At 41.3% G+C, this 23,823-nt stretch overlaps 1 protein-coding gene across 40 annotated transcripts in view; it reads left to right on the top strand.

Annotated features, from left to right (window-relative positions):
* TTLL5 (tubulin tyrosine ligase like 5) overlaps nt 1–21,962 on the top strand; it is a 297,856-nt gene extending 275,894 nt beyond the window's left edge. For all 40 annotated transcript variants that reach the window (XM_063793745.1, XM_054666137.2, XM_063793747.1 and 37 more), the window contains one exon: nt 21,305–21,962. Coding sequence is in view for 19 of the 40 variants with exons in the window: in XM_054666137.2 (XP_054522112.1) it covers nt 21,305–21,327 (23 nt within the window). In the remaining 21 variants the exon portion in view is untranslated. The remainder of the gene's footprint in view (nt 1–21,304) is intronic.
* The last annotated feature ends 1,861 nt before the right edge of the window (nt 21,963–23,823 follow it).

Below are 23,823 nucleotides of genomic sequence, written 5' to 3' on the forward strand. Positions count from 1 at the left end.
TGTACCCAGTAGTCATTCAGGAGCAGGTTGTTCAGTTTCCATGTAGTTGAGCAGTTTTGAGTGAGATTCTTAATCCTGAGTTCTAGTTTGATTGCACTGTGGTCTGAGAGATAGTTTGTTATAATTTCTGTTCTTTTACATTTGCTGAGGAGAGCTTTACTTCCCAGTATGTGGTCAATTTTGGAATAGGTGTGGTGTGGTGCTGAAAAAAATGTATATTCTGTTGATTTGGGGTGGAGAGTTCTGTAGATGTCTATTAGGTCCGCTTGGTGCAGAGCTGAGTTCAATTCCTGGGTATCCTTATTGACTTTCTGTCTCGTTGATCTGTCTAATGTTGACAGTGGGGTGTTAAAGTCTCCCATTATTAATGTGTGGGAGTCTAAGTCTCTTTGTAGGTCACTCAGGACTTGTTTTATGAATCTGGGTGCTCCTGTATTAGGTGCATATATATTTAGGATAGTTAGCTCTTCTTGTTGAATTGATCCCTTTACCATTATGTAATGGCCTTCTTTGTCTCTTTTGATCTTTGTTGGTTTAAAGTCTGTTTTATCAGAGACTAGGATTGCAACCCCTGCCTTTTTTTGTTTTCCATTGGCTTGGTAGATCTTCCTCCATCCTTTTATTTTGAGCCTATGTGTGTCTCTGCACGTGAGATGGGTTTCCTGAATACAGCACACTGATGGGTCTTGACTCTTTATCCAATTTGCCAGTCTGTGTCTTTTAATTGGAGCATTTAGTCCATTTACATTTAAAGTTAATATTGTTATGTGTGAATTTGATCCTGTCATTATGATGTTAGCTGGTTATTTTGCTCGTTAGTTGATGCAGTTTCTTCCTAGTCTCGATGGTCTTTACATTTTGGCATGATTTTGCAGCAGCTGATACCGGTTGTTCCTTTCCATGTTTAGTGCTTCCTTCAGGAGCTCTTGTAGGGCAGGCCTGGTGGTGACAAAATCTCTCAGCATTTGCTTGTCTGTAAAGGATTTTATTTCTCCTTCACTTATGAAGCTTAGTTTGACTGGGTATGAAATTCTGGGTTGAAAATTCTTTTCTTTAAGAGTGTTGAATATTTGCCCCCACTCTCTTCTGGCTTGTAGGGTTTCTGCCGAGAGATCCGCTGTTAGTCTGATGGGCTTCCCTTTGAGGGTAACCCGACCTTTCTCTCTGGCTGCCCTTCACATTTTTTCCTTCATTTCAACTTTGGTGAATCTGACAATTATGTGTCTTGGAGTTGCTCTTCTCGAGGAGTATCTTTGTGGCATTCTCTGTATTTCCTGCATCTGAACGTTGGCCTGCCTTGCTAGATTGGGGACGTTCTCCTGGATAATATCCTGCAGAGCATTTTCCAAGTTGGTTCCATTCTCCCCTTCACTTTCAGGTACACCAATCAGACGTAGATTTGGTCTTTTCACATAGTCCCATATTTCTTGGAGGCTTTGCTCATTTCTTTTTATTCTTTTTTCTCTAAACTTCCCTTCTCACTTCATTTCATTCATTTCATCTTCCATTGCTGATACTCTTTCTTCCAGTTGATTGCATCGGCTCCTGAGGCTTCTGCATTCTTCACGTAGTTCTCGAGCCTTGGTTTTCAGCTCCATCAGCTCCTTTAAGCACTTTTCTGTATTGGTTATTCTAGTTGTACATTCTTTTAAATTTTTTTCAAAGTTTTCTACTTCTTTGCCTTTGGTTTGAATGTCCTCCTGTAGCTCAGAGTAATTTGATCGTCTGAAGCCTTCTTCTCTCAGCTCGTCAAAGTCATTCTCCATCCAGCTTTGTTCCGTTGCTGGTGAGGAACTGCGTTCCTTTGGAGGAGGAGAGGCGCTCTGCTTTTTAGAGTTTCCAGTTTTTCTGTTCTGTTTTTTCCCCATCTTTGTGGTTTTATCTACTTTTGGTCTTTGATGATGGTGATGTACAGATGGGTTTTTGGTGTGGATGTCCTTTCTGTTTGTTAGTTTTCCTTCTAACAGGACCCTCAGCTGCAGGTCTGTTGGAATACCCTGCCGTGTGAGGTGTCAGTGTGCCCCTGCTGGGGGGTGCCTCCCAGTTAGGCTGCTCGGGGGTCAGGGGTCAGGGACCCACTTGAGGAGGCAGTCTGCCCGTTCTCAGATCTCCAGCTGCGTGCTGGGAGAACCACTGCTCTCTTCAAAGCTGTCAGACAGGGACATTTAAGTCTGCAGAGGTTACTGCTGTCTTTTTGTTTGTCTGTGCCCTGCCCCCAGAGGTGGAGCCTACAGAGGCAGGCAGGCCTCCTTGAGCTGTGGTGGGCTCCACCCAGTTCGAGCTTCCTGGCTGCTTTGTTTACCTAATCAAGCCTGGGCAATGGCGGGCGCCCCTCCCCCAGCCTCGCTGCCGCCTTGCAGTTTGATCTCAGACTGCTGTGCTAGCAATCAGCGAGACTCCGTGGGCGTAGGACCCTCCGAGCCAGGTGCGGGATATAATCTCGTGGTGTGCCGTTTTTTAAGCCCGTCGGAAAAGTGCAGTATTCGGGTGGGAGTGACCCGATTTTCCAGGTGCCGTCCGTCACCCCTTTCTTTGACTCAGAAAGGGAACTCCCTGACCCTTTGCGCTTCCCAAGTGAGGCAATGCCTCGCCTTGCTTCGGCTCGCGCACGGTGCGCACACCCACTGACCTGTGCCCACTGTCTGGCACTCCCTAGTGAGGTGAACCCGGTACCTCAGATGGAAATGCAGAAATCACCCGTCTTCTGCGTCGCTCACGCTGGGAGCTGTAGAGTGGAGCTGTTCCTATTCGGCCATCTTGGCTCCTCCCCTTGTGTATTTTTTTTTTAAATCATGCCTAGATGACTTTTAAACCACACAAATAGGAACAGTTTTTAAAAGAGAAAACCCTTGAAGAAATGACACTTAAGTTACGGCATATAGCCTTTAAATTCATGCTCTGTTCTCTTAAATAGTAATTTGAGTTTTCTGGTTCTCTCTCCTTTTTGTCATTATAGTTTGAAAAATCATGGTAGGAATAGCAGTTATTTATTGAGCACCTGCTGTATCCCAGGTGCTGTAATTTTTACATAGTTTTTTTTCACTTAATCATCACAACAATCATATGAGAAATACTTCTTAAACTGCCATGTTTTTACAGTGGAGACATATATTCCTTCTTTGGGTTTTCTTTAGAAAATAGAGAGTTCCAAGATTAATTTTCTACGAAATGTCTGTTACTTTGCTCCAGCAAAGATTAGAATGGCCCTTCTCCTGAGGGGTGCATCGGATCAGTTCTACCTTCAAGTTTTTCTCCTCTTTCTCTGGCTTGTCTTAAAGTGTAGTCAGATCTTTCTTGCTCTCCCTCCCTCTCTGCTTCATGTCTTTCCATCCATCTCTCTTCCTCGCTTTGTATTTCTCATCACAGCTTCATTGACCTCCTTATTTCTTGCATTATATGGCTTCTTCCATGTGGCAAGATCAGATGGAAGGGTGTGGTTTGAGCATCTTCCATCTTATTCTTCCCAGCAGTGACCACAGAGTGAGGGAAGCATCTCTCTTTCTACTTTAATATATATATAACTCCCAAAGAAGGACTGGGATCGGCTTGGCCTGGGTAATAAGACCACCTCTTGAAGTAATTGCTGTGGCCAAGGGGATTCAGGCTTTGGCCAGGCCTGGGATCATTTTTGCATCAACTTTTGTGATCAAGAGGATATGGAATTAACATTTGTAGCCTGGCAGTAATAGCTTGGTTGGAATAGAAGAAGTGGGGAGCAATTTCCCAAAGGAAGAGAAAGGGGCTGAAACCCTAAGCAGATGGGAAGTGTCACTAGGCAGACAAAAATAGTAAATTTCCCTGCTTTCCACCCTTAGCTTCTTATATAAATGCAGGTTAAATTATAAAACAATTCATGCAATAAGCACTTTATATAACACTGGAGCAGAATAAGTGATAGATCAATATCCATAATTATTTAACATCTTTAAAATTGTGGTGAAATATATGTAACATAAAATGTGCTGTTTCAACCATTTTTAAGTGTATAGCATTAAGTACATTTACTTTTTTTTTTTTTTTTAAGTCAGAGTCTTGCTCTGTCACCAGGCTGGAGTGCAGTGGCGCGATCTCAGCTCACTGCAACCGCCAACTCCCTGGTTCAAGCGATTCTCCTGCCTCAGCCTCCCTAGTAGCTGGGTTTACAGGCATGCACCACCACGTCCAGCTAATTTTTGTTTGTTTGTTTGTTTGTATTTTTAGTAGAGACGGGGTTTCATCATGTTGGCCAGGATGGTCTTGAACTCCTGACCTTGTGATCTACCCACTCAGCCTCCCAAAGTGCTGGGATTACAGGCGTGAGCCACCATGCCTGGCCCATTTACATTCTTATGTAATCATCACCACCGTTCACCTCCAGAATTTTTTTCTTCTTGCAGAACTTTAGCTCTGTACCCATTAAACAATAACTCCTCATTCCCTTTTGCCCCCAGCCCCTGGCAACCACCATTCTACTTTCTGTCTCTATGAATTTGACTACTCTAGGTACCTCATATAAGTGGAATCATACAGTATTTGTCATTTTGTGACTGGCTTATTTCACTTAGCATAGTGTTCTCCAGGTTCATCTGTGTTGTAACAAGCATCAGAATTCCCTTTTTTAAGGTTGAGTCATAATTTAATGTATGTATACACCACATTATCAATTCAGCAATCAATGGACACTTGAGTTGCTTCCACCTTTAAATATTGTGAATAATGCTGCTGTGAACATGGGTGTGCAAATATATGTTTGTGTCCCTGCTTTCATTTCTTTTGGGTACATACACAGAAGTGGGATTGCTGGATTGTATGGTAATTCTGTTTTTAATTTTTTGAGGAACCACCATCCTGCTTTCTGTAGTAGCTGTACCATTTTACACCCCCACCAGCCGCACACAAGGGTTTCTGTTTCTCCACATTCTCACTAACACTTGTTATTTTATGGTTAGTTTAAATGTTTATGTTTTGATAGTAGCCATCCTAATGGGTGTGATGTGGTTTTAAATTAAACATTGGTAACTGAGATAATACTAGTGCCATTTATAAAATTAGCATCATGGATGAGTGGGACAGACAATACTGTTAGAATTTTCAAAGTCAAGTTTCGATGATGACTGAATGTTAAACTCAGCTAGGTTTTTCTCAAAAGAGAGGGAGAAGTCGGAGCCAGAGGTAGAATTGAGCAATCATCTGTATGGAGATACTTGTTAAAACTGTTCATGGATGCATTCTCCAAGGAAACGAGTTTAAGGATTAGCAGCAAGGTTCAAAGGATGGAGGAAAAGGAGCCAGTGGGGGAGCCCATGGAGGCAGCCTTGAGAGACACCTGGATATTTCAGAAACTCGGAGTCCCAGGATGGGAATGATCAGTGAGCTCAGATGCCAAGACAGATGACTTTATGTAAATTGCCTGTGAATAAAATTTTGTTAAATTGAACCATTTTACATGAATAATAATCTGTAGTGCCCTTTATAATTTTCAGAATGCTTTCATATGGATTTCCTTATTTGGCCCGTGTAGCAATCCAGTGAGGTACACACGTTTTTATTCTCATATTACAGAGGAAGAAACTGAAGCACAGAGAGATTGCAATTTTCCTAAGGTTACTGCTCGTAAATCTCAGTTTCCCAAGATGATCAGTTTTGGGGAGGCTGAAGGCACAGTAGTTCAGAGATGCTTACAGCAGAGTAGGCATGAGTGTCTTCCCGTAATGCCCCAGAGGCTTGTCATCCCTAGCACATGAGATCTCTTTCAGTACCTCCTGGAAACAATATAGACTGGCCACTCTCGGCTTCCTGTGAACTAGTAAAGAGCTTGATTTCCTATACTCTAGAGCAGTGATTGTTAAACTGTGAGTCATGACCTAGCGGTGGGTCATCCAATCAGTTTAACGGGTCACAACCAGGCTCACAAGAGCTGGTGGAATGTGTCCCTTCCCAACTCTGCCTTCAGTAACTTTGCGTTGGTTATTTGAACTCAATTGTGGTGGAAATTGGCCAACAACACAAAGTTGGGGCTTTCATTTGTTTTACCATAGAGAGCCTGTTAAACATTTTCTAGCACACTACTGGTCACAATCATCATTCCCCTGCATCCCCACCCCAGTGCAGCAGAATGAAATAGAAGAATACCAGGGTCTATCTACAGTAAAAGTAAGTGTAAGTATTATGGGAATTGTATTTAAGTCATAAAGATGGTTGTGCATTCAGTGGCAATGTGAGATGTACTTTTTACTATGCATTGCAATCAGAAAAAAAGTTTGAAAGTCACTGTTGGTCACTGGTCTAGAGTCCCTTCATTTCATTTCATTTATTTGTTTAGACAGCTTTACTCTGCCATTCAGGCTGGAGTGCAGTGGCATGATGACAGCTCACTGCAGCCTCATACTTCTGGGCTCAAGCAATCTTCCTGCCTCAGCCCCTGAGTGGCTGGAACCACAGGTGTGCACCACCATGTCCAGCTAATTATTTTATTTTATTTTTAGTAGAGATGAGTTTCTCTATGTTGCCCAGGCTGGTCTCAAATTCCTGGGTTCAAGCGATCCTCCTGCCTCAGCCTCCCAAAGTGCTGGGATTATAGGCATGAGCCACCATGCCCAGCTGGGCCATTTACTTCTCACCTTCTTTAGGTAACTGAAAGTGCTATTCTCCTAATCTTCAGATAGAGAACTGGTATCCAGCACCCTCTTTGACTCATTAATGCTGCATCTGCTACAGGAGGAATGAGGCTGAATTTTTATCAGACTAGAAGCTATTCTAGAAGAGGCAAAATCCACCCCCACCATCAATTTGTCTTTTGAACTCAAAGCTATATAAAAATCCATTCTAATGCCCCACCAAAGATTTTCTCCAGTGAGCAGAAAACAAAAATCATTATCCTTAAATCCCAGAGGTTTGAGGCTTGTGAATAGCATAAATCAATTTATAGCTCGTAGCATTGTTTTACTCTACCACTCTTCATTACCAGAGCTCCCTATAAAAAAATTAAATCTTTTTTTTTTTTTTTTTTTTTTTTTGAGACAGAGTCTCGCTCTTGCCCAGGCTGGAGTGCAGTGGCGCGATCTCAGCTCACTGCAAGCTCCACCTCCCAGGTTCACACCATTGCCTGTCTCAGCCCCCCAAGTAGCTGGGACTACAGGCACCCGCTACCAAGCCTGGCTAATTTTTTTTGTATTTTTAGTAGAGACGGGGTTTCACCATGTCAGCCAGGATGGTCTCGATCTCCTGACCTCATGATCCACCCACCTCGGCCTCCCAAAGTGCTGGGATTACAGGCATGAGCCACCGCGCCCGGCCGAAATTAAATCTTTTTAAGAAAGTAAAGAAACTCTTCATAAAAGAAACTCTCCTTTTAATAATTCAGTCATTTATTTTATAAATCTAGGTTTTACATGTTTATATAAAAATACACCAGATATACTCAAGTAGGTTATGCTTCGAAACTAGCATGGTAGATACATCATAGAATTAGATCCCAAGAACTTTGATTTTAGTCAGGCTTAAAATTTTTAAATTTTCATAAAAGGGTGGTTATTAAGTATTCTTATGCCAAAAAACCTCTGTCAAACATGTTAATCAGTCTTCCATTAGGATACTTACTATCTAAATGTAGTTACAAAAAGAAACACTTCACTGAATGACATTTGAAAGTCTTTCAGAGATTTATATCTCTCTATTCCGTGATAAAATGTTATCATGCCCATCTGATGGGTTTATTATAATAAAATAATCCAGAATAGGGGGAACATGGTTTTTTACAGGTTTGTGAGACTTAAGTATATCTTCAGAAATGAGTTATGTGCATTTTTCTTAGAAGAATTAGGCTTGTTGTATTAATGACTATAATTCTTTATAGTAGAATTCCTTAAAATAGCATTGTATTAAAATTATTCAACACTCATTTGCGAGTAGAAAGGAAATCTTCCCCCATAGATGGACACTTGAGCTCTTGTTGGTTTTAGCATCTGAACTGAACCAGATGCCTGCATTACTCATGAGAAATTAAAAAGGATTTCTGGGAGGCCATGAGGGCTTGGTGGTGCTGCTGTAGTCAGCGGCTCCCATGTCCCATGTGGCTGCATTGCAGAGTTCCTTGGGCTGTCTTTGCTCTGAACAAACCCCTTGCAGCTGTGCCCGGCGCCTTTGTGACACCCAGGCAAGGTTTCATGAAATGGATCTGATGTTCTTGTGCCTGTGTTATTCATTCCTACATACTGGAGCTATGCCCAGGAAGGTGAGGGGCAGCAGGTTGGCCCACACACCCCAGCTGTCCGTTTCTACTAATGTCACTCAGGATATAAATAAATTGATTCATTCACTTCCTTTCTTATCAAACCAGAATGTTGCCAGAAGATACTACCAGGGCTGCCCAGATCAGTTGGAAAGGCCTTAGGGACAAATCTTTAAGAGGTAAACGTCTTTGCATTTAGGTAATATTTTAAATTAAGTTTTTAATTTTATTTTTCTTATTCACTTCAGACCTTGGAGGGAGAAAAATAACTTTGGTTATATGTTCATAACATTTGAGGTTTGGGCCTTCTTTATTTGTCCCATTTTCCAGATAGGAATTTTTTCTTTTTACTGTATTCTTTTTTTCTTTTTTCTTTTTTTTTTGAGACAGGGTCTTGCTGTGTTGCCCAGGCTGGTCTTGAATCCTGAACTCTTGAGCTCAAGTGATTCTCCCTCCTCAGCCTCCTAAGCTGGGATTATAGGTATGTATCACCACACCTGCCTGGCTTAGGGCCTTCTTTATTGGCAGGGAATTCGTGATGAACTTTTTTTTTTTTTTTTTTTCTCTGAACTGGAAAAGCTATGAGTCATAGGATTTCATAAAAATGCGGTGGCTCACGCCTGTAATCCCAGCACTTTGGGAGCCGAGGCAGGCGGATCACGAGGTCAGGAGATCAAGACCATCCTGGCTAACATGGTGAAACCCATCTCTACTAAAAATACAAAAAAACTAGCCAGGTATGGTGGCGGGTGCCTGTAGTCCCAGCTACTCAGGCTGAGGCAGGAGAATGGCGTGAACCAGGGAGGCGGAGCTTGCAGCGGGCTGAGATCATGCCACTGCACTCCATCCTGGGCTACAGAGCAAGACTCTTGTCTCAAAAAAAAAAAAAGTGTATCCCTTAACCTTCAGACAGCTGATGAGTGGTAGAAGCACTGGCCTGGAAGTACAGATTGCCGCTTACCACATCAGGCCTTTTGTTGTTTGTAGAAGCCTAGTTTGTATTGTTAGTTGGAAGTCTTTTGCCACCCATAGGGTAACAGCGCTATTGATCATCAGTCAATCAACTATTTACCAAGCAGCTCTCATGTAAATATTTATAAGGCAAAATGCTGGGTGCCCTGGGTCATGTGAAAATTTGTAAGATGCGGTCTCAGCACTTAAGAGTGTAGCAGTGAAAATAAGCAGTATATGCAAGACAAAGTCCCTCCCCATGTGCCTCCAAATGATAAAAGAAACAATGATTTAGATCGTTTAGGAGGGTCTCTCCACCATTCCTCTCAGGTAACTTATGCTTCCAAATGAGCACGACATGTGAATCTGCTCTTGGCTTCAATGGTTCTTCATTCCTAGGTGGTTCTCATAGTGCAGTTTACCTTGGCAAATGTTGATCACAACGTCTAAAAATACTTGCATTCTCTATGGCCTAAACACAAGCCAGTCACGTTAGTTGGGTGCTAACGAAAGAACAGAAGGATGGAAGTATAAGTGTGTTTGTTGGACTCCCTGATAGTTGCCGAACTGGCATGATGTATTTTACAGGTGCTTTAAGACTTTTTAGGGTAGTTCTGAATATATTTTATGTTTGTGTTGCTTGTTGACTTTAGGACTAACATAATAAGACATAACTTCATTTATTTCATAAATGCCAAGTGAGTGTATAAAGACAGTATTATCTGTAGACATTTGGCCAAAAAAAGACAGAATTTCCAGGCCAAGCCATTAAAGCAAAAATAAAGATGGGCTAGCTACAGTGGCTGGTATTTCAAAGTCCCACAAAAAAAAGGCGGTGTGGGGGAAGAGCTGGGCTGTAGTCGTGGTCATAGAGGCAGTGAGGGAAAAATGCAGTAACATCGTTGTTCTGTATACCTCTCCTGCTTTATGACCCCGTCACTGGATCACCAGGCAGGAGTTAGGATTGAAGTGACTCTGTACCCGAATTATGGCAGGATGTAAGGGACAACTGGCAAATCTTAAGGTGAAGAGTCTAGTAGGAGACCCTTCTAGACTGGGACCCCAGAGTGCCAGCTATAGTCTCCATATGTAAGTCAACTAGAAATAAACCCTCCCTCTCATCCACCCTTCAGTCCCTCAGGCATTGAAAGAAAACTGGGTATCTGGAAACTTGGTGCTAAATGGAGTGGAGAAGGGGAATCTCCCCTGGTAATTTATAACCACAAGCTGGACCCCTTGTAAGCTTGGGCATGAATTCACATTCTGGAGGTAGCCTGAAAAACTTCAGACTGAGAGTTTAAGGTGGTCCTAAGGCACCTAGCAGAATTGAATGCATGTTTTATCTGGAGGAATCCTCCTCCAACCCAAACCTCAAATAATTCCCACAGGTAAAGTTTTGTGAGATCAGAGTTTAAAATCAAAACAAATAAAGAAACATGGCACCATGAGCAAAGCCAGCAAAATAATAGATAACAGTGTTAGACTAAGATAATTGAAATTGCCAAATAGTGCAAAATAAATTTTCTCATATGTTTAGAGAAATTAAAAGAGAGAGTAAACCAAGAGATTAAAGTTATGACCAAGCAGATTTGAAATAGAACTAAGTAACTCTTTTGGAATTGGAAAATAATAATTAAAGTTTAAAAATCCGTGGATGGGCCTACCTGCAGATTTGACCCAGTTCACTGAAGAGAGCTTTAATGAACTCAAAGACGGATTTAGAGAAATGATCTGGGCACTTGTCTTTCGAGTCGCCTGCTTGGCCCTCTTCTAAGTGTGCTTTCCTTCCTGCTCTGAAGCTTTTTGATAAACTTTCCCTCCTGCTCTAAAACTTGCCTTGGTCTCTTCTTCTGCCTTATGCCCCTCAGTCAAATTCTTTCTTCTGAGGAGGCAAGAATTGAGGCTGCGGCAGACCTGTACAGATACAGATTCACTGCCGCTAACATATTTTGGTGCCATGTGACTTGGATACCTTCCGCTGGTAACATACTTTGCTGTGTGACTCGAATACGTCCCCTACTTGCCATCAAGCTTCAGATGATCCTCAGTGAGGGACACCGTCCTCTCAATATTCAAGAGTCACCCTTCTACAAAGGACCCCTAGACTGCCCATCAGTGGAACAAACAAAGGCACAATCTTGCCCCTGTCTCCCTTGGGCCTGGCTGGATCCCACTTTCACCAACCCACGGAGCCACCCTGCCCTGACAGCTAGCAACAGGCCAAAACCCACAGAACAGCCAACTACCACCTGTCAGTGGAAAGCAGTTACAGAAGACTGACCTTCATCCATTTTCCCCAAAGAATTGGGATCTTGGACTCTTGAGTCAGGAAAGATTACAGTAGGTAGTCAGACATGAGCAGGGCAAGAGAGGGCTCCTGCCCTACCCCTTCCCACCGCAACCAGGAATGTCAGGTGACCATCAGGTGATGATCAGGCAGTTGTTAACTGTCTCTCTAAAATAATAATCAGTTGCAGCCAGCACCAGGGAAAGGCAGTCTCCTTATAGATAGGAAAAACCTGAAACTAGTGATTAGTAGCTTCCTGATAAGATCTCAGGAGTTGGGGGAGTGGGCTTGAGCATGTGCACTAAGAGGCAAAATGGCGGCCTTTAACTGGCATATGACCTCCTAGGGACATTCGGCTGGTAAGGGAAGAAAGCCTCAAGTGAGCATGCGTACAGCTCCAGTAAACACACTGTGCATGCTCATCTCCCAAGTGCTAGCAGACCACTGCATCTGCATATGTGGACAGCCCACTCCAAGGGAAAAACCAGGGGAGACGAGATGCAAGACGCCAGAAGTATGCCAGCATATAAAACCCCAAGTCAGAAGGTCAAACCTCATACTTGATCTCTCAAGCCACATGCTTGGCCCTCTTCCAAGTGTACTTTCCTTCCTTTTGTTCCTGCTCTAAAGCTTTTATAGATATATAATATATATTACATATATTATTTTATAATATATATTTTTTATAATATAATATATAAAAAAAATTTTTTTTGAGATGGAGTCTTGCTCTGTCCCCAGGCTGGAGTACAGTGGCACGATCTTGGCTCACTGCAATCTCCACCCACTAGGCTCAAGTGATTCTCCTGCCTCAGCCTCCTGAGTAGCTGGGACTACAGGTGCGTGCCACCATGCTCGGCTGATTTTTATATTTTTAGTAGAGACGGGGTTTCACCATGTTGGTCAGGATGATCTCGATCTCTTGACCTCATGATCTGCCCGCCTCAGCCTCCCAAAGTGCTGGGATTACAGACATGAGCCACTGCACTTGGCCTTCTAAAGTTTTTTAATAAACATTCCCTTCTGCCCAAAAAATAATAATAAATTGAAAAATAAATGATTGGGAGTACAGCACAGAAAGAAAAAGAGGTGGAAAGCCATTTGAGAAGGCCTAATAAGTATCTAATTGGAGCTCTGGAAAGAAAAAATGGGACAACATTTGAAGAGATAATGGCTAAAAATTTTCCACAACTAGTGAAAGATACACATATTGCAGTGAATCACAAGAAATCCACACCTAGACACATCATACTTTAGAGCACTAAGGTCAAAAGATGTTAAAGCAGCTGGAGGGAGTGGAAGGATTACCAGAGCAATTCCAGTCTGATTGACAGCTAACTTCTCAGCAGCAAAGATGGAAACAAAAATACAGTGTAATGTTGCCATTGAGGAAAGGAAATAATTACCAAACCATAAATGTATTCTAAGCAAAAATATCTTTCATGAATGAGGATGAAACACATTTTCCAACACATAACACGCAAAAGAGTTTGTCACTAGTAGACCTTTGCCAAGGAGTCTAAAGAATGTATTTCAGACAGAGGAAGGTATTATAATACCAGAAGAAAGGTCTGAAATGCAGGAGGAGTTGGGGGCAACATAATGAGCAACCAAATGATGATAATGTTCTTGTGAGGTTAAAAAGAAAATGAAAATGTCCAAACCATCATATCATGTAACTCAAGGAGAGCAGATGTTCAAAATTAAAGTCATTTAAGTTCATACTGTACAGTGAAAAGGTAAAGTTATTGATGAATTTTACCTTTATATAGTTAACATATACAATTGTTAAATGAATAAAGTATTTAAAAAAATAGAAAACTTCCAAAGTAGCAGAGAGAAAGTGGAATGAGATAGAGAATAAATCCACAAGGAGGAAAAGGAAACATGGAAGAGGTAGAACAAATAGAAAGCACAGCTTAAAACAGTATGAACAAATAAAAGCATTGGCCCTTTCCAAAATGTGAGTTGACTCAATGTTCCAGTGAAGGTCAAAGACTGATTGATTGATTCATGAATGCAACAAATACGGACCAAGCGTCTTCTGTGTGTTCAGCACTATTCTAGGCACTAGGCACAAGCCGTGGAGCAGTGAGCAAAACAGCCAAAAATCCCCAATAGGAGAGACAAACAACAGACCAAATAAGTAACACAAACCGTACATGAGAATGTGGGAAATGTTCTAGAGAAAAAAAAAAAAAAAAAAAAAACAGTGAAAGAAGGTAGAGAATGGGGAGGTTCGCTGTTTTAAATAAAGTAGTCAGAGAAAGTGGCCTTTGCGGTGAGAACTGAAGAAGGGGGAATAAGCTGGCAGATATGGATGGAAGGGAACTCCAGGTGGAGGGAACAGCGCGAGCTCATGCCTGGAGGGAGGGATGTGGCTGCTGTGATTGGGAAATTCAAGTGGAGCTGTCGTGTTGCACGAGAGAGCAGAGGAGAGTGAGAACAGATGAGGCTGAGAGATGACAAGGGGCCAGATCATGCAGGCCCTGGGGGCCAAGGAGAGGACTTGGCGCTTGTCTTCTGAGTGTAGTGGTAGCCATCAAGGGATTCTGAGCAGAGGATTTCACAGGATGGCTGTGGCTGCTATATCAGGCAGGGACAAGGTGGGAACAGTGGAGGGAAGAGAAAATGGCCAACCAGAAATAGTTATATTGTCAGCCTGGATTTTTAAAAAATATACTTTTAGGCTATTAAAACAAGAAAATCTTACATAGGCATATAGAAAGGATCAAAGAAAAAGGTTGGAAAAAGATATATTGGGGAAATACCAACCAGACGAAAGCCGATGTAGCTATATTTATCAGACAAAATAGATTTTCAGGCAAAAAGCATAACAAGAAATAAAGAGGGTCACTACATTATGGCTAAAGGTTCACCAAGAAAGTGCTCAACCTTTTCTCGTCAACTTACTTTAACTAGTATATTTAATGTTTTTTTCATTTAATAAATACATATTTATGAAAAGTACATTGGGCAAAAAATTAACAGAACCATAAGAAAAATAGATAAATCTAGCTTTATATTGGAAGGTTTTAATGTAGCTCAGTAATTGCTAGATTGAGCAGTCTGATAATAAGTAATGTTTCTGATAATAAGAACATTTAAGAGGCTGTGCATAGTGGTTCACACCCATAAACCCAGCACTTTGGGAGGCTGAGACAGGAGTATCACTCTAGCCCAGGAGTTTGAGACCAGTCTGGGCAACAAAGTGAGACCGTCTCTCCAAAAAAATCGAAAAATTAGCTGGGCGTGGTGTGTGCCTGTGGTCCCAGCCACATGGGAGGCTGACGCATCCCCGTGCTTGAGCCCAGGAGGTTTAGGCTGCAGTGAGCTGTGTTCATGCCACTGCACTCCAGCCTGGGCAGCAGAGCAAGACCCTGTCTCAAAAAAAAAAAAAATCGAAATTTTAACTACATCGTTAACAGGCTTGATCTCATAGGCGTGTATACGACATCACACTAAATAACTGCATAATGCACATTCTTTGCAATCTTCTATGGGGGAGTTGCAGAAACTACGTAGTAGGCCTTAAATCACATTTCAAACACTGCATTCCTTGACCACAACGCAATAACGAAAAGATACTGGAAAAGTCCTCATATTTTTGGAAATTAAGAAAGAGTTAACTAATTTAAAAATCATAATTGGTGGGGCACAGTGGTTCACACCTGTAACCCCTGCGCTTTGGGAGGCCAAGATGGGTGGATCACCTGAGGTCAGGAGTTCGAGACCAGCCTGGCCAACATACTGAAACCCTGTCTCTACTAAAAATACAAAAATTAGCCAGGTGTGGTAGTGGGCACCTGTAAGCCTAGCTACTCGGGAGGCTGAGGCAGGAGAATGGCTTGAAACTGAGAGGTGGAGGTTGCAGTGAGCCAAGATCGCGCCATTGCACTGCAGCCTGGGTGACAAGAGTGAAACTCTATCTTAAAAAAAAAAAATCATAATTTTAAAATGTTGTTTAATATTAAAAACTTGACAAATGTAGGTAAAGTAATACCTAAAGGAAAATTTATGCTTACAGTGAGGGAAGAGGAGGGGCTGAAAGTTAATGTGCCAAGTATCTGGTTTAAGAAGTTAAAAAAAAGAAAAACCAAATAAGTCAAAAGAAAGTAAAAACCAAAAATAATAATAGTAATAATAAAGATATAGAGGAAAATAAACATAGAGTTGAGAGGAATGAGTTAGGGACATTATTATACATGCTTCGGAGATTAAACAGATTTTAGGAAGATACTGTGAATAACTTTATGATGACATGCTGATATATTTTTAAAACTTTAGTGGGATGAGTACAATTTTAATATTTAACTTACAAATATTTACTCAAGAAGAAATACAAAATCCAAATATTCCTTTAATTATTATGGAAACTGAATCAAGAACAAAAATCTTCCCACAAATTAATTACCAGGCTTTTGTGTTTTACTGGTGAGTCCTACCAAACATTCAAGGAACAAATATTTCAATCTACAAACTATTCCAGAGTATAAGAAAATTATATAGGATCAGAAGGGAGGAGGCAGATCTGTCATTATTCTCAGATAACATATTTGATTGTAAACCCAAAAAGAATGTTCAAATAGACTATTGGCTTTATCAGAGAATTTTCCAAAATCAATTACATTTCTATATTTCTGCACAAACAGGTAGAGCATGTGATTACTGAAAAGATATGCTTTACAGAGCATTAAAGCACATGCCTAGGAATAAATCTAACAAAAGATACGTAAGACCTGTGATAAAATATGTATATATACACATATATATAACCTTACCAAGAGACACTTTAAGAATATATGTATGTATTCTTTATATAAGGTTATATATATATATAGAATATATATATGGTTTTATAGAGTATATATATATATTCTATATATATATATTCTATATCCTATATATATATAACCTTATATAAAGAATATATATATATAAAACCTTACCAAGAGATGCTTTAAGAAATTAATGGAGACACCTACATGTTCGTGGATTAAAAGTTACAATTTGTAGCCTGGTGTGGTGGTTCACGCCTGTAATCCTAGCACTTTGGGAGACCAAGGGGGATTGCCCAAGCTCCTAGGAGTTCAAGACCAGCCTGGGCAACATGGCAAACCCCCGTCTCTACTAAAAATGCAAAAAATTAGCCGGGCGTGGGGTGCATGCCTGTAGTCCCAGCTTAGTCAGGAGACTGAGGCACAAGAATCGCTTGAACCCAGGAGATGGAAGCTGCAGTGAGCTGAGATCACACCGCTGCACTCCAGCCTGGACAATAGAGCGAGACTCTGTCTCCAAAAAAAAAAAAAAAAAAAAAAAAAGTTACAGTTTTGTAAAGATACCAGTTCTCCCTAAAATTGATTTGTATATTTGAGAGGGTATTAGTTGTTTATTTTTATTTTTTGAAATTTATATGAAAGAGAGAAGAACCCTTACACTCCTATAAAGAATGGGGATGTCAGTAGGGGGCTGTGTGTGACTTGTCTTAACCAGATAACAAAAATTACCATCAAGCTAACATGCTTAAGAGAATGTGATATTGACACAAAATAGAGAAACCTAAAACTGGTCTATATATAGGAAATAACTTACGACCAAGACGCATTGCAGTTAGAAGAGGAAAGGATAGACTTCAATAATAACGTTAGGACAATCAGTTTTTGTGTAGGAAAAAATGGAATTAGATCTGTGCTTCGAACTGTACACAACTTCAGGTTGGATTAGAGACTTAAATATGAAAAGCAAAAGTGTAAATCTTTAAGAATACATTAGAGGACCAGATCATTATAGTCACGGTAAAAGGAAAGGGCTTGTAAAATCAAATCCAGAAAGTGCAAACCATAAAGGTAAAAACTGATAAATTTGACCTGGTTAAAATTAAGAACTTCTAAGATGCCATGAAGATATTGTGGGAGTTTTTTTCCCTTTGTTTCTTATTCATCAGAGATAGATTCTGAAGATAATGTTATCCTGAGTTTGCTTTGAAAATACTCCAGGAAACAAATGTGAAGAGATGAAACAAATGGTAGGATGCTGATCATTATCAAAGCTAGATGATGAGAACATGGAAGTGTATTATACTATTTTATTTTTTATGTATGTTTGAAATTTTTTATTTTACCTTTGTCAGGGCCGGGTGCATTGGCTCACACCTGTAATCCCAGCACTTTGGGTGGCCAAGGAGGGAGGATCATTTGAGTCCAGGAGTTCCAGAGCAGCCTGGACAACATAGGGAGACCTTGTCTCTATAAAAATTTTAAAAATTAGCCAAACCTGGTGGCACACGCCTGTGGTCCAAGCTACTCAGGAGACTGAGGTGAGAGGATCACTTGAGCTCAGGAGGTCAGGGCTTCAGTAAGCTATGATTATGCCACTGCACTCCAGCCTGGACAACAGAGTTAAGACCCTGTCTCAAAAAAAAAAATTTGTTTTTTGTTTTTAATCCATCCTGTTTTTATGGTGACTGTCCTGGATTTTCTAATATTTTTAAAAAACCTTATCTGGGCCAGGTGTGGTGGCTTGTGCCCATAAACCCAGCACTTTGGCAGGCTGAGGCAGGAGGCTCACTTGAGCCCAGGAGTTTTAGACCAGGCTTGGCAATATAGGGAGATTCCATCTCTGCAAAAGAATAGAAAAAAAATTAGCTAGGCGTGGTGGCACATGCTTGTGGTCCCAGGTACTTAGGAGGCTGAGGCAGGAGGATCGTTTGAGCCCAGGAGGTTGGGGCTGCAAGTAAGCCATGATCATGCCACTGCACTCCAGCTTGGGTGACAGAGCAAGACACTGTCTCGAAAATAAATAAATACATAACCTTTTCTGAAAAGATCACTTGTTAGGTACATGTCTAAATACAATCTAATTTTTATCCTGAATAGCACTTATCTTAATAAATTACAAAACAATCTCTTTAAAAAAATACCAGGCAGGGCACAGTGGCTAACACCTGTAAAGTCAACACTTTGGGAGGCCAGCGTGGGAGGATTTCTTGAGCCCAGGAGTTCGAGACCAGCCTGGGCAACATGGCAAAACTCTGTCTCTACAAAAAAATTTTAAAACTAGCCCAGGCATGGTGGTACATGCCTGTGGTCCCAGCTACTCAGGAGGCTGAGGTGGGAGGATTGCCTGAGCCCCTGATGTTGAGGCTGTGGTGAGCCATGATTCTGCCTCTGCACTACAGCCTCGGCGACAGAGCAAAACCCTGTCTCAAAAAACCATAGAATGAAGAGACAAGTCACAAACTGGGTGAAGATGTTTGTAATACATAAAAACCAAAAAGTTAGTATCCAGATATTTAAGCAAAGAACTTCTAAAATTCAATAGGCAGTTTCTTAGATATGACATCAAAAGCATAAGCAACAAAAGAAGAAAGTAGACAAACTGGACATCCTCAAAAATTTAAAATTTCCTGCTTCAAAGGACACTATCAAGGAAGTAAAACAACAATCCGTGAAATTGAGAAAATATTTACAAATCATGTATATGACAAGGGACTTGTATCTAAAATACATACAGAGCGCTTACAATTCAATAATAAAAAAGACGACTCAAGTTTAAAGATGAGCAAAGGAACTGAGCAGATGTTTTGCCAATGAAGATATACCATGCCAAGAAGCATATAAAACGATCCTCAATATCATTAGCCACTGGGGAAATAAATCAAAGCCACAGTGGTCAGCAGCCACCAGCTTGGAGGATCACTTGAGCCGAAGAGTTTGAGACCAGCCTGGGCAACACAACGAGACCCCATCTGCACCAAAAAAAAGAAAAAGGAAAAACACAGCAGTGTATCACTTCATGCCCATCAGAATGGCTGTAATGGAAAAGAGACATTGGAACCTTCATGCACTGTTGGGAGGGATGTAAAATGGCGTGACTGCTTTTGGAAACAGTTTGACAGTTCCTTAAACAGTTTACGTGAAGAGTTGCCATATGACCCAGCAATTAATTCCACTTCCGTATCTATACCCAAGAGAAATGAAAACATAGTTCAAATATTTTTACATCATTGTTTATAGAAGCATTATTAATAGCCAAGAGGTAGAAACAACCCAAATGTCCACAACTGATGAATGGATAAATGAAATGTGGTCTATACACACAATGGAGTATTATTCAGCCATAAAAAAGGAGTAGAGTAGTGATGCATGCTACAGCATAGATGACCTTTTAAAACATTATGGTAAGTGAAAGAAGCCAGTCCCCAAGGACCATTGCATGATTCCATTTATATGAAATGTCCAGAATAGGCAAATCTATAGAGACAGAAGGTAAACTAGACTAATGGTTGCCTATAGCTGAGGGATGAGAGATGTAGGGGGTGGTGGTGAAGAAGTATGGGGTTTATTTTTGGGGTCATCAAAATGTTCTAAAATTGACTATGATGATGGATGCACAACTCTGAATATAATATACTAAAAGCTATTGAGTTGTACATGCTAAAGGAATGAATTGTACAGTATGTGAATTACATCTCAAAAAAGCTGTTTTTTAAAAAATAACAATTCAATAGGAAAATAAGCAAAAGGCATATCCACACATTTCATATAAGAAGAAACACATATGCACAATAGATACTTGAAAAGATGCTCAACCTCATTTCTAATCAGGAAAATGCTAATTAAGCCACAGTGGAATACCATTGAATACTCATGTGATTCACAGAAATTGTAAACTGAGGCAATACTGCTCCACATGTAGAGGTGTGGAGAAGTGAGGATGCTCATGCATTTCCAGAGGGAGTGTAAATTGTATAATCACTTTGGAAAATAAGATGGCATTAGAGAGTTGAAGATCCAAGTGTTTATGGCCCAGCAATTCCCCTCCTAAGTGTATACCCAAAGAAATTCTCCCAGTAATATACTGAGATTGCATGTGTAATCACAGGAGCACTACAAAATTCAAAGCCACATAAAATTCAACAGTATATTATATAGGGGCATAAAGATCATAAACCTGTTTTTTTAAAAGCAAACAAGGGAAGGATAAACACAAAATTCAGGATGGTGAGAATGGGAAAGAATTGGGAGGGTCTAGCAGGGATGCAGGGTAATGGTAAAGTTCCTTTTCTTAAACTAGATGGTGAGCATATAGGTGTATATTGTTGGGATTGAGGGGTTGAGGAGAAGGCAAAGTATTATCTGACACTCTGACATTGAGGGAAAATTTAGAAAAACTCAAAAGCATACATGGAAGAATTTTTTCATGCACTTTAAAAATGCTGATAATACACTGTGTTTCTAGAAAAGATGGACATATTTAGCATTTTTTAATTTGAAAAGGAAAAGATAAAATGTTTTTGTCCAAGAAAAAAAAGGAAAGAGAACAACACAGAAAAGAAACAGCAGTAGAACTGGGAGTATTTTAGGAAGGTTTCCAGCAAAAGTGGTTAAAATTAAGTGCTTTGTGGCCGGGCGCGGTGGCTCACACCTGTAATCCCAGCACTTTGGGAGGCCGAGGTGGGCAGATCACGAGGTCAGGAGATAGAGACCATCCTGGCTAACACGGTGAAACCCCATCTCCACTAAAAATAAAAAAAAATTAGCCGGGTATGGTGGGTGGTGGGCGCCTGTAGTCCCAGCTACTCGGGAGGCTGAGGCAGGAGAATGGTGTGAACCCAGGAGGCGGAGCTTGCAGTGAGCCAAGATCGCGCCACTGCACTCCAGCCTGGGCGACAGAGTGAGACTCCGTCTCAAAAAAAAAAAAAAAAAAAGAGCTTTCCACTTAGAGGTGAACTTCATTTACTTGGGCCACCACTTCTTTATTCTTCAGTGATGTTAGATAAACCAGACATTGCTGCCTGTAAGTAAAACCCCATGCTGTCATTTCATTCATTTCATGGTTGCCTTTCTCTTTTTCAGATCCTGCTCACACTAAAATATGAACCACAAACACACAGAGAAACAACCTGTTCACCACTCCTGGGTGCATGATTGAGGGTGAAGCATCCACCAGCACTTCAAGGGGTCCATAGTATTTTTTTTTTTTTGCTGCCTCAAAGTCCCCAAAGCCTTCGAGCAGAAGTGGCAGTAGATGGTTGCTAATCAGCCAATGCAGACTTTCACTGGGACAACAGGAAAGCAGATCTTCTGGGTTTTGATGGAACTTGGCAGTGGGGACATTCAGCTGATGCATTATATACCCCGTCAGAGCACACTTGTATCTTTTACCTTCCCTTTGCCCCATGCCCCCAAACTGCTTAAGTCTTCTCTGTCCCTTTACTGCTGCTGCACAGAGATGATATAAAAGAGGCTCTTTGGCTATTTGCATTTTGCTTCCTCTTCTTTTCCAGATTACAGTATGACGCTTTATTTTCTTTGTACAAGCTTAAAATTTCAACATCATCATGCGCCAAAGTTGTTCCTCCCTTTTCGGAGGATCTAGGGGGAAAGAGGAGCATTCATCACAAGTTTCCTAGAGAGAGGAGACAAATCGGTGTGCTGTTGACAACATGAGCCAGGGTAAAGGCACCCTTTGGAATTACTGATTTCAAAGATTAATAAAGTAATTCTATTTTTATTTTCTTTTTTTTCCCTTTACTAATTTCCCAACAATCAATATTCACAAACAGGACTGAAGTAGAACCAGTTTTTTATTTTACTTTGTGGCTGTGCAATTTTTTAAACTTCATTTTAGAAATGTGAGCTGTAAAGAGATGTTTTATTTTTACATTTCATTTCAGCATATGGTGGGTCCAGGCTATTCCCAAAGGCAGCTCCCGCACCTGGGGAGCGGGCATGTGCAGATGTCTCCGTTATCAGCCCTCGGCAGGCAGGCTCACTCACAGCGTGGGCCTCCAGTGGCTTGAGCCCTGTATCCAGTTGCATGTTGCATACCTCGCAGTTCACCTGAATGATGCAGCACAGCCCCAGTGCTCTCCCCTCAAGCCTCCGCCCTCTTGCTTCCTCCCCTTTCCTATGTCCTCTCTCTCTGGCTTCTGCTAGAGAAAAGGTTGAGAGTTGGACAGCAGAGTCCACTGAAGGATTAACTTAGCTGCCCTAGAGAGTTATCAGGGGAGAACCCAGACTCTGGGGCTTCTTCAGCAGGGTACTATGGACTTAGTGTTGAAATCCAAAAAGAAAATTGACACCTGGCTGAGCGCAGTGGCTCACGCCTGTAATCCCAGCACTTTGGGAGGTCGAGGCAGGTGAATCACGAGGTCAGGAGTTCAAGACTAGCCTGGCAAAGATGGTGAAACCTCGTCTCTACTAAAAATACAAAGATTAGCTGGGCGCAGTGGCAGGCGCCTGTAATCCCAGCTACTCGGGAGGCTGAGGCAGGAGAATTGCTTGAACCTGGGAGGCAGAGGTTGCAGTGAGCCGAGATCATGCTACTGCACTCCAGCCTGGGCAACAGAGCAAGACTCCACCTGAAAAAAAAAAAAAAAAGAAAGAAAAAATTGACACCTAAAGGGGCAGAAAAGGGACTTTATTGCCTTCTTACTGAATGAAAACAAAGGTTTGGGCACATGGACACGTTTTGTTTGCTTGTGAAGGATGAGGTCTGTGGGTTTGAGAAGAGAAGTAAGAATGCATTCCAAATGTCCCCGGGACTGGACAGTAGTTTCAGGACCACCTTAACGATTTGCTCAATTGCTTGTGAGTTGATTAGGAGACAAATTAGAATTCCTCCATAGTCCCCTGATGAGGTGTAGAATTGGGAAATAAGGGGTTTGGGAGGACTCACCACGTGAATCTTGTGACAAGGGAAAAAAGTATGAGCCCAGTAAAAGAAATTTTAGACTATAATGCTTGAAATTGCCCTAGGTAACCAATCAGAATGAAGTCTTCCAGCTAATTTCTTACTGCACTTACCATATGCTGATCAGGTGCTAAGACACCAGATCTCTCCCTTCATGTGTCCAAGTGCTTTCAAGTCATTTTTATTGGGACTGGACTTCACTTGGCAATAAACCAGACAGATGCTATGAGCCCTCCTCCAACGGAGGTGATAGTTCCAATGTCACTCTTTACCCTCCCCCAAAACAAGCATCGATTTTTGAAGACAGTGATTCAAGTTTCTGTAGCACCTGTCAGTGATGTGTAGAATGGGGGGCTGACTTCAGACCCCTGTCCGTATTTGTGTCTGCTGCCTAACCTACAAGTAGAGCTCTGAAGAAAAAGACCATTTGGAATCGCACCACGCTCTGTTTTCTTTAGAATACTCCAGGAAATGTATCTAGCTGCCTTGGTTCATTAGGATGAACCACAGGCCAACGTTTTAGCAATGTGCTGTGAAGTTGGATAAAAGGGGGTTTCATCTGGGGCCAAAAAAATCATTTCCCTTTTCTATATTGAAGCCTCAAGTAAGGACGAGTGATGTCGGGTATAATGCACCACTTCTCAAAATGTGTTAATAGTTTCGAGGCAACCTGGACCCT

Source organism: Pan troglodytes, chromosome 15 (assembly GCF_028858775.2).
Source record: "Pan troglodytes isolate AG18354 chromosome 15, NHGRI_mPanTro3-v2.0_pri, whole genome shotgun sequence".
NCBI classification, from domain to species: Eukaryota; Metazoa; Chordata; class Mammalia; order Primates; family Hominidae; genus Pan; species Pan troglodytes.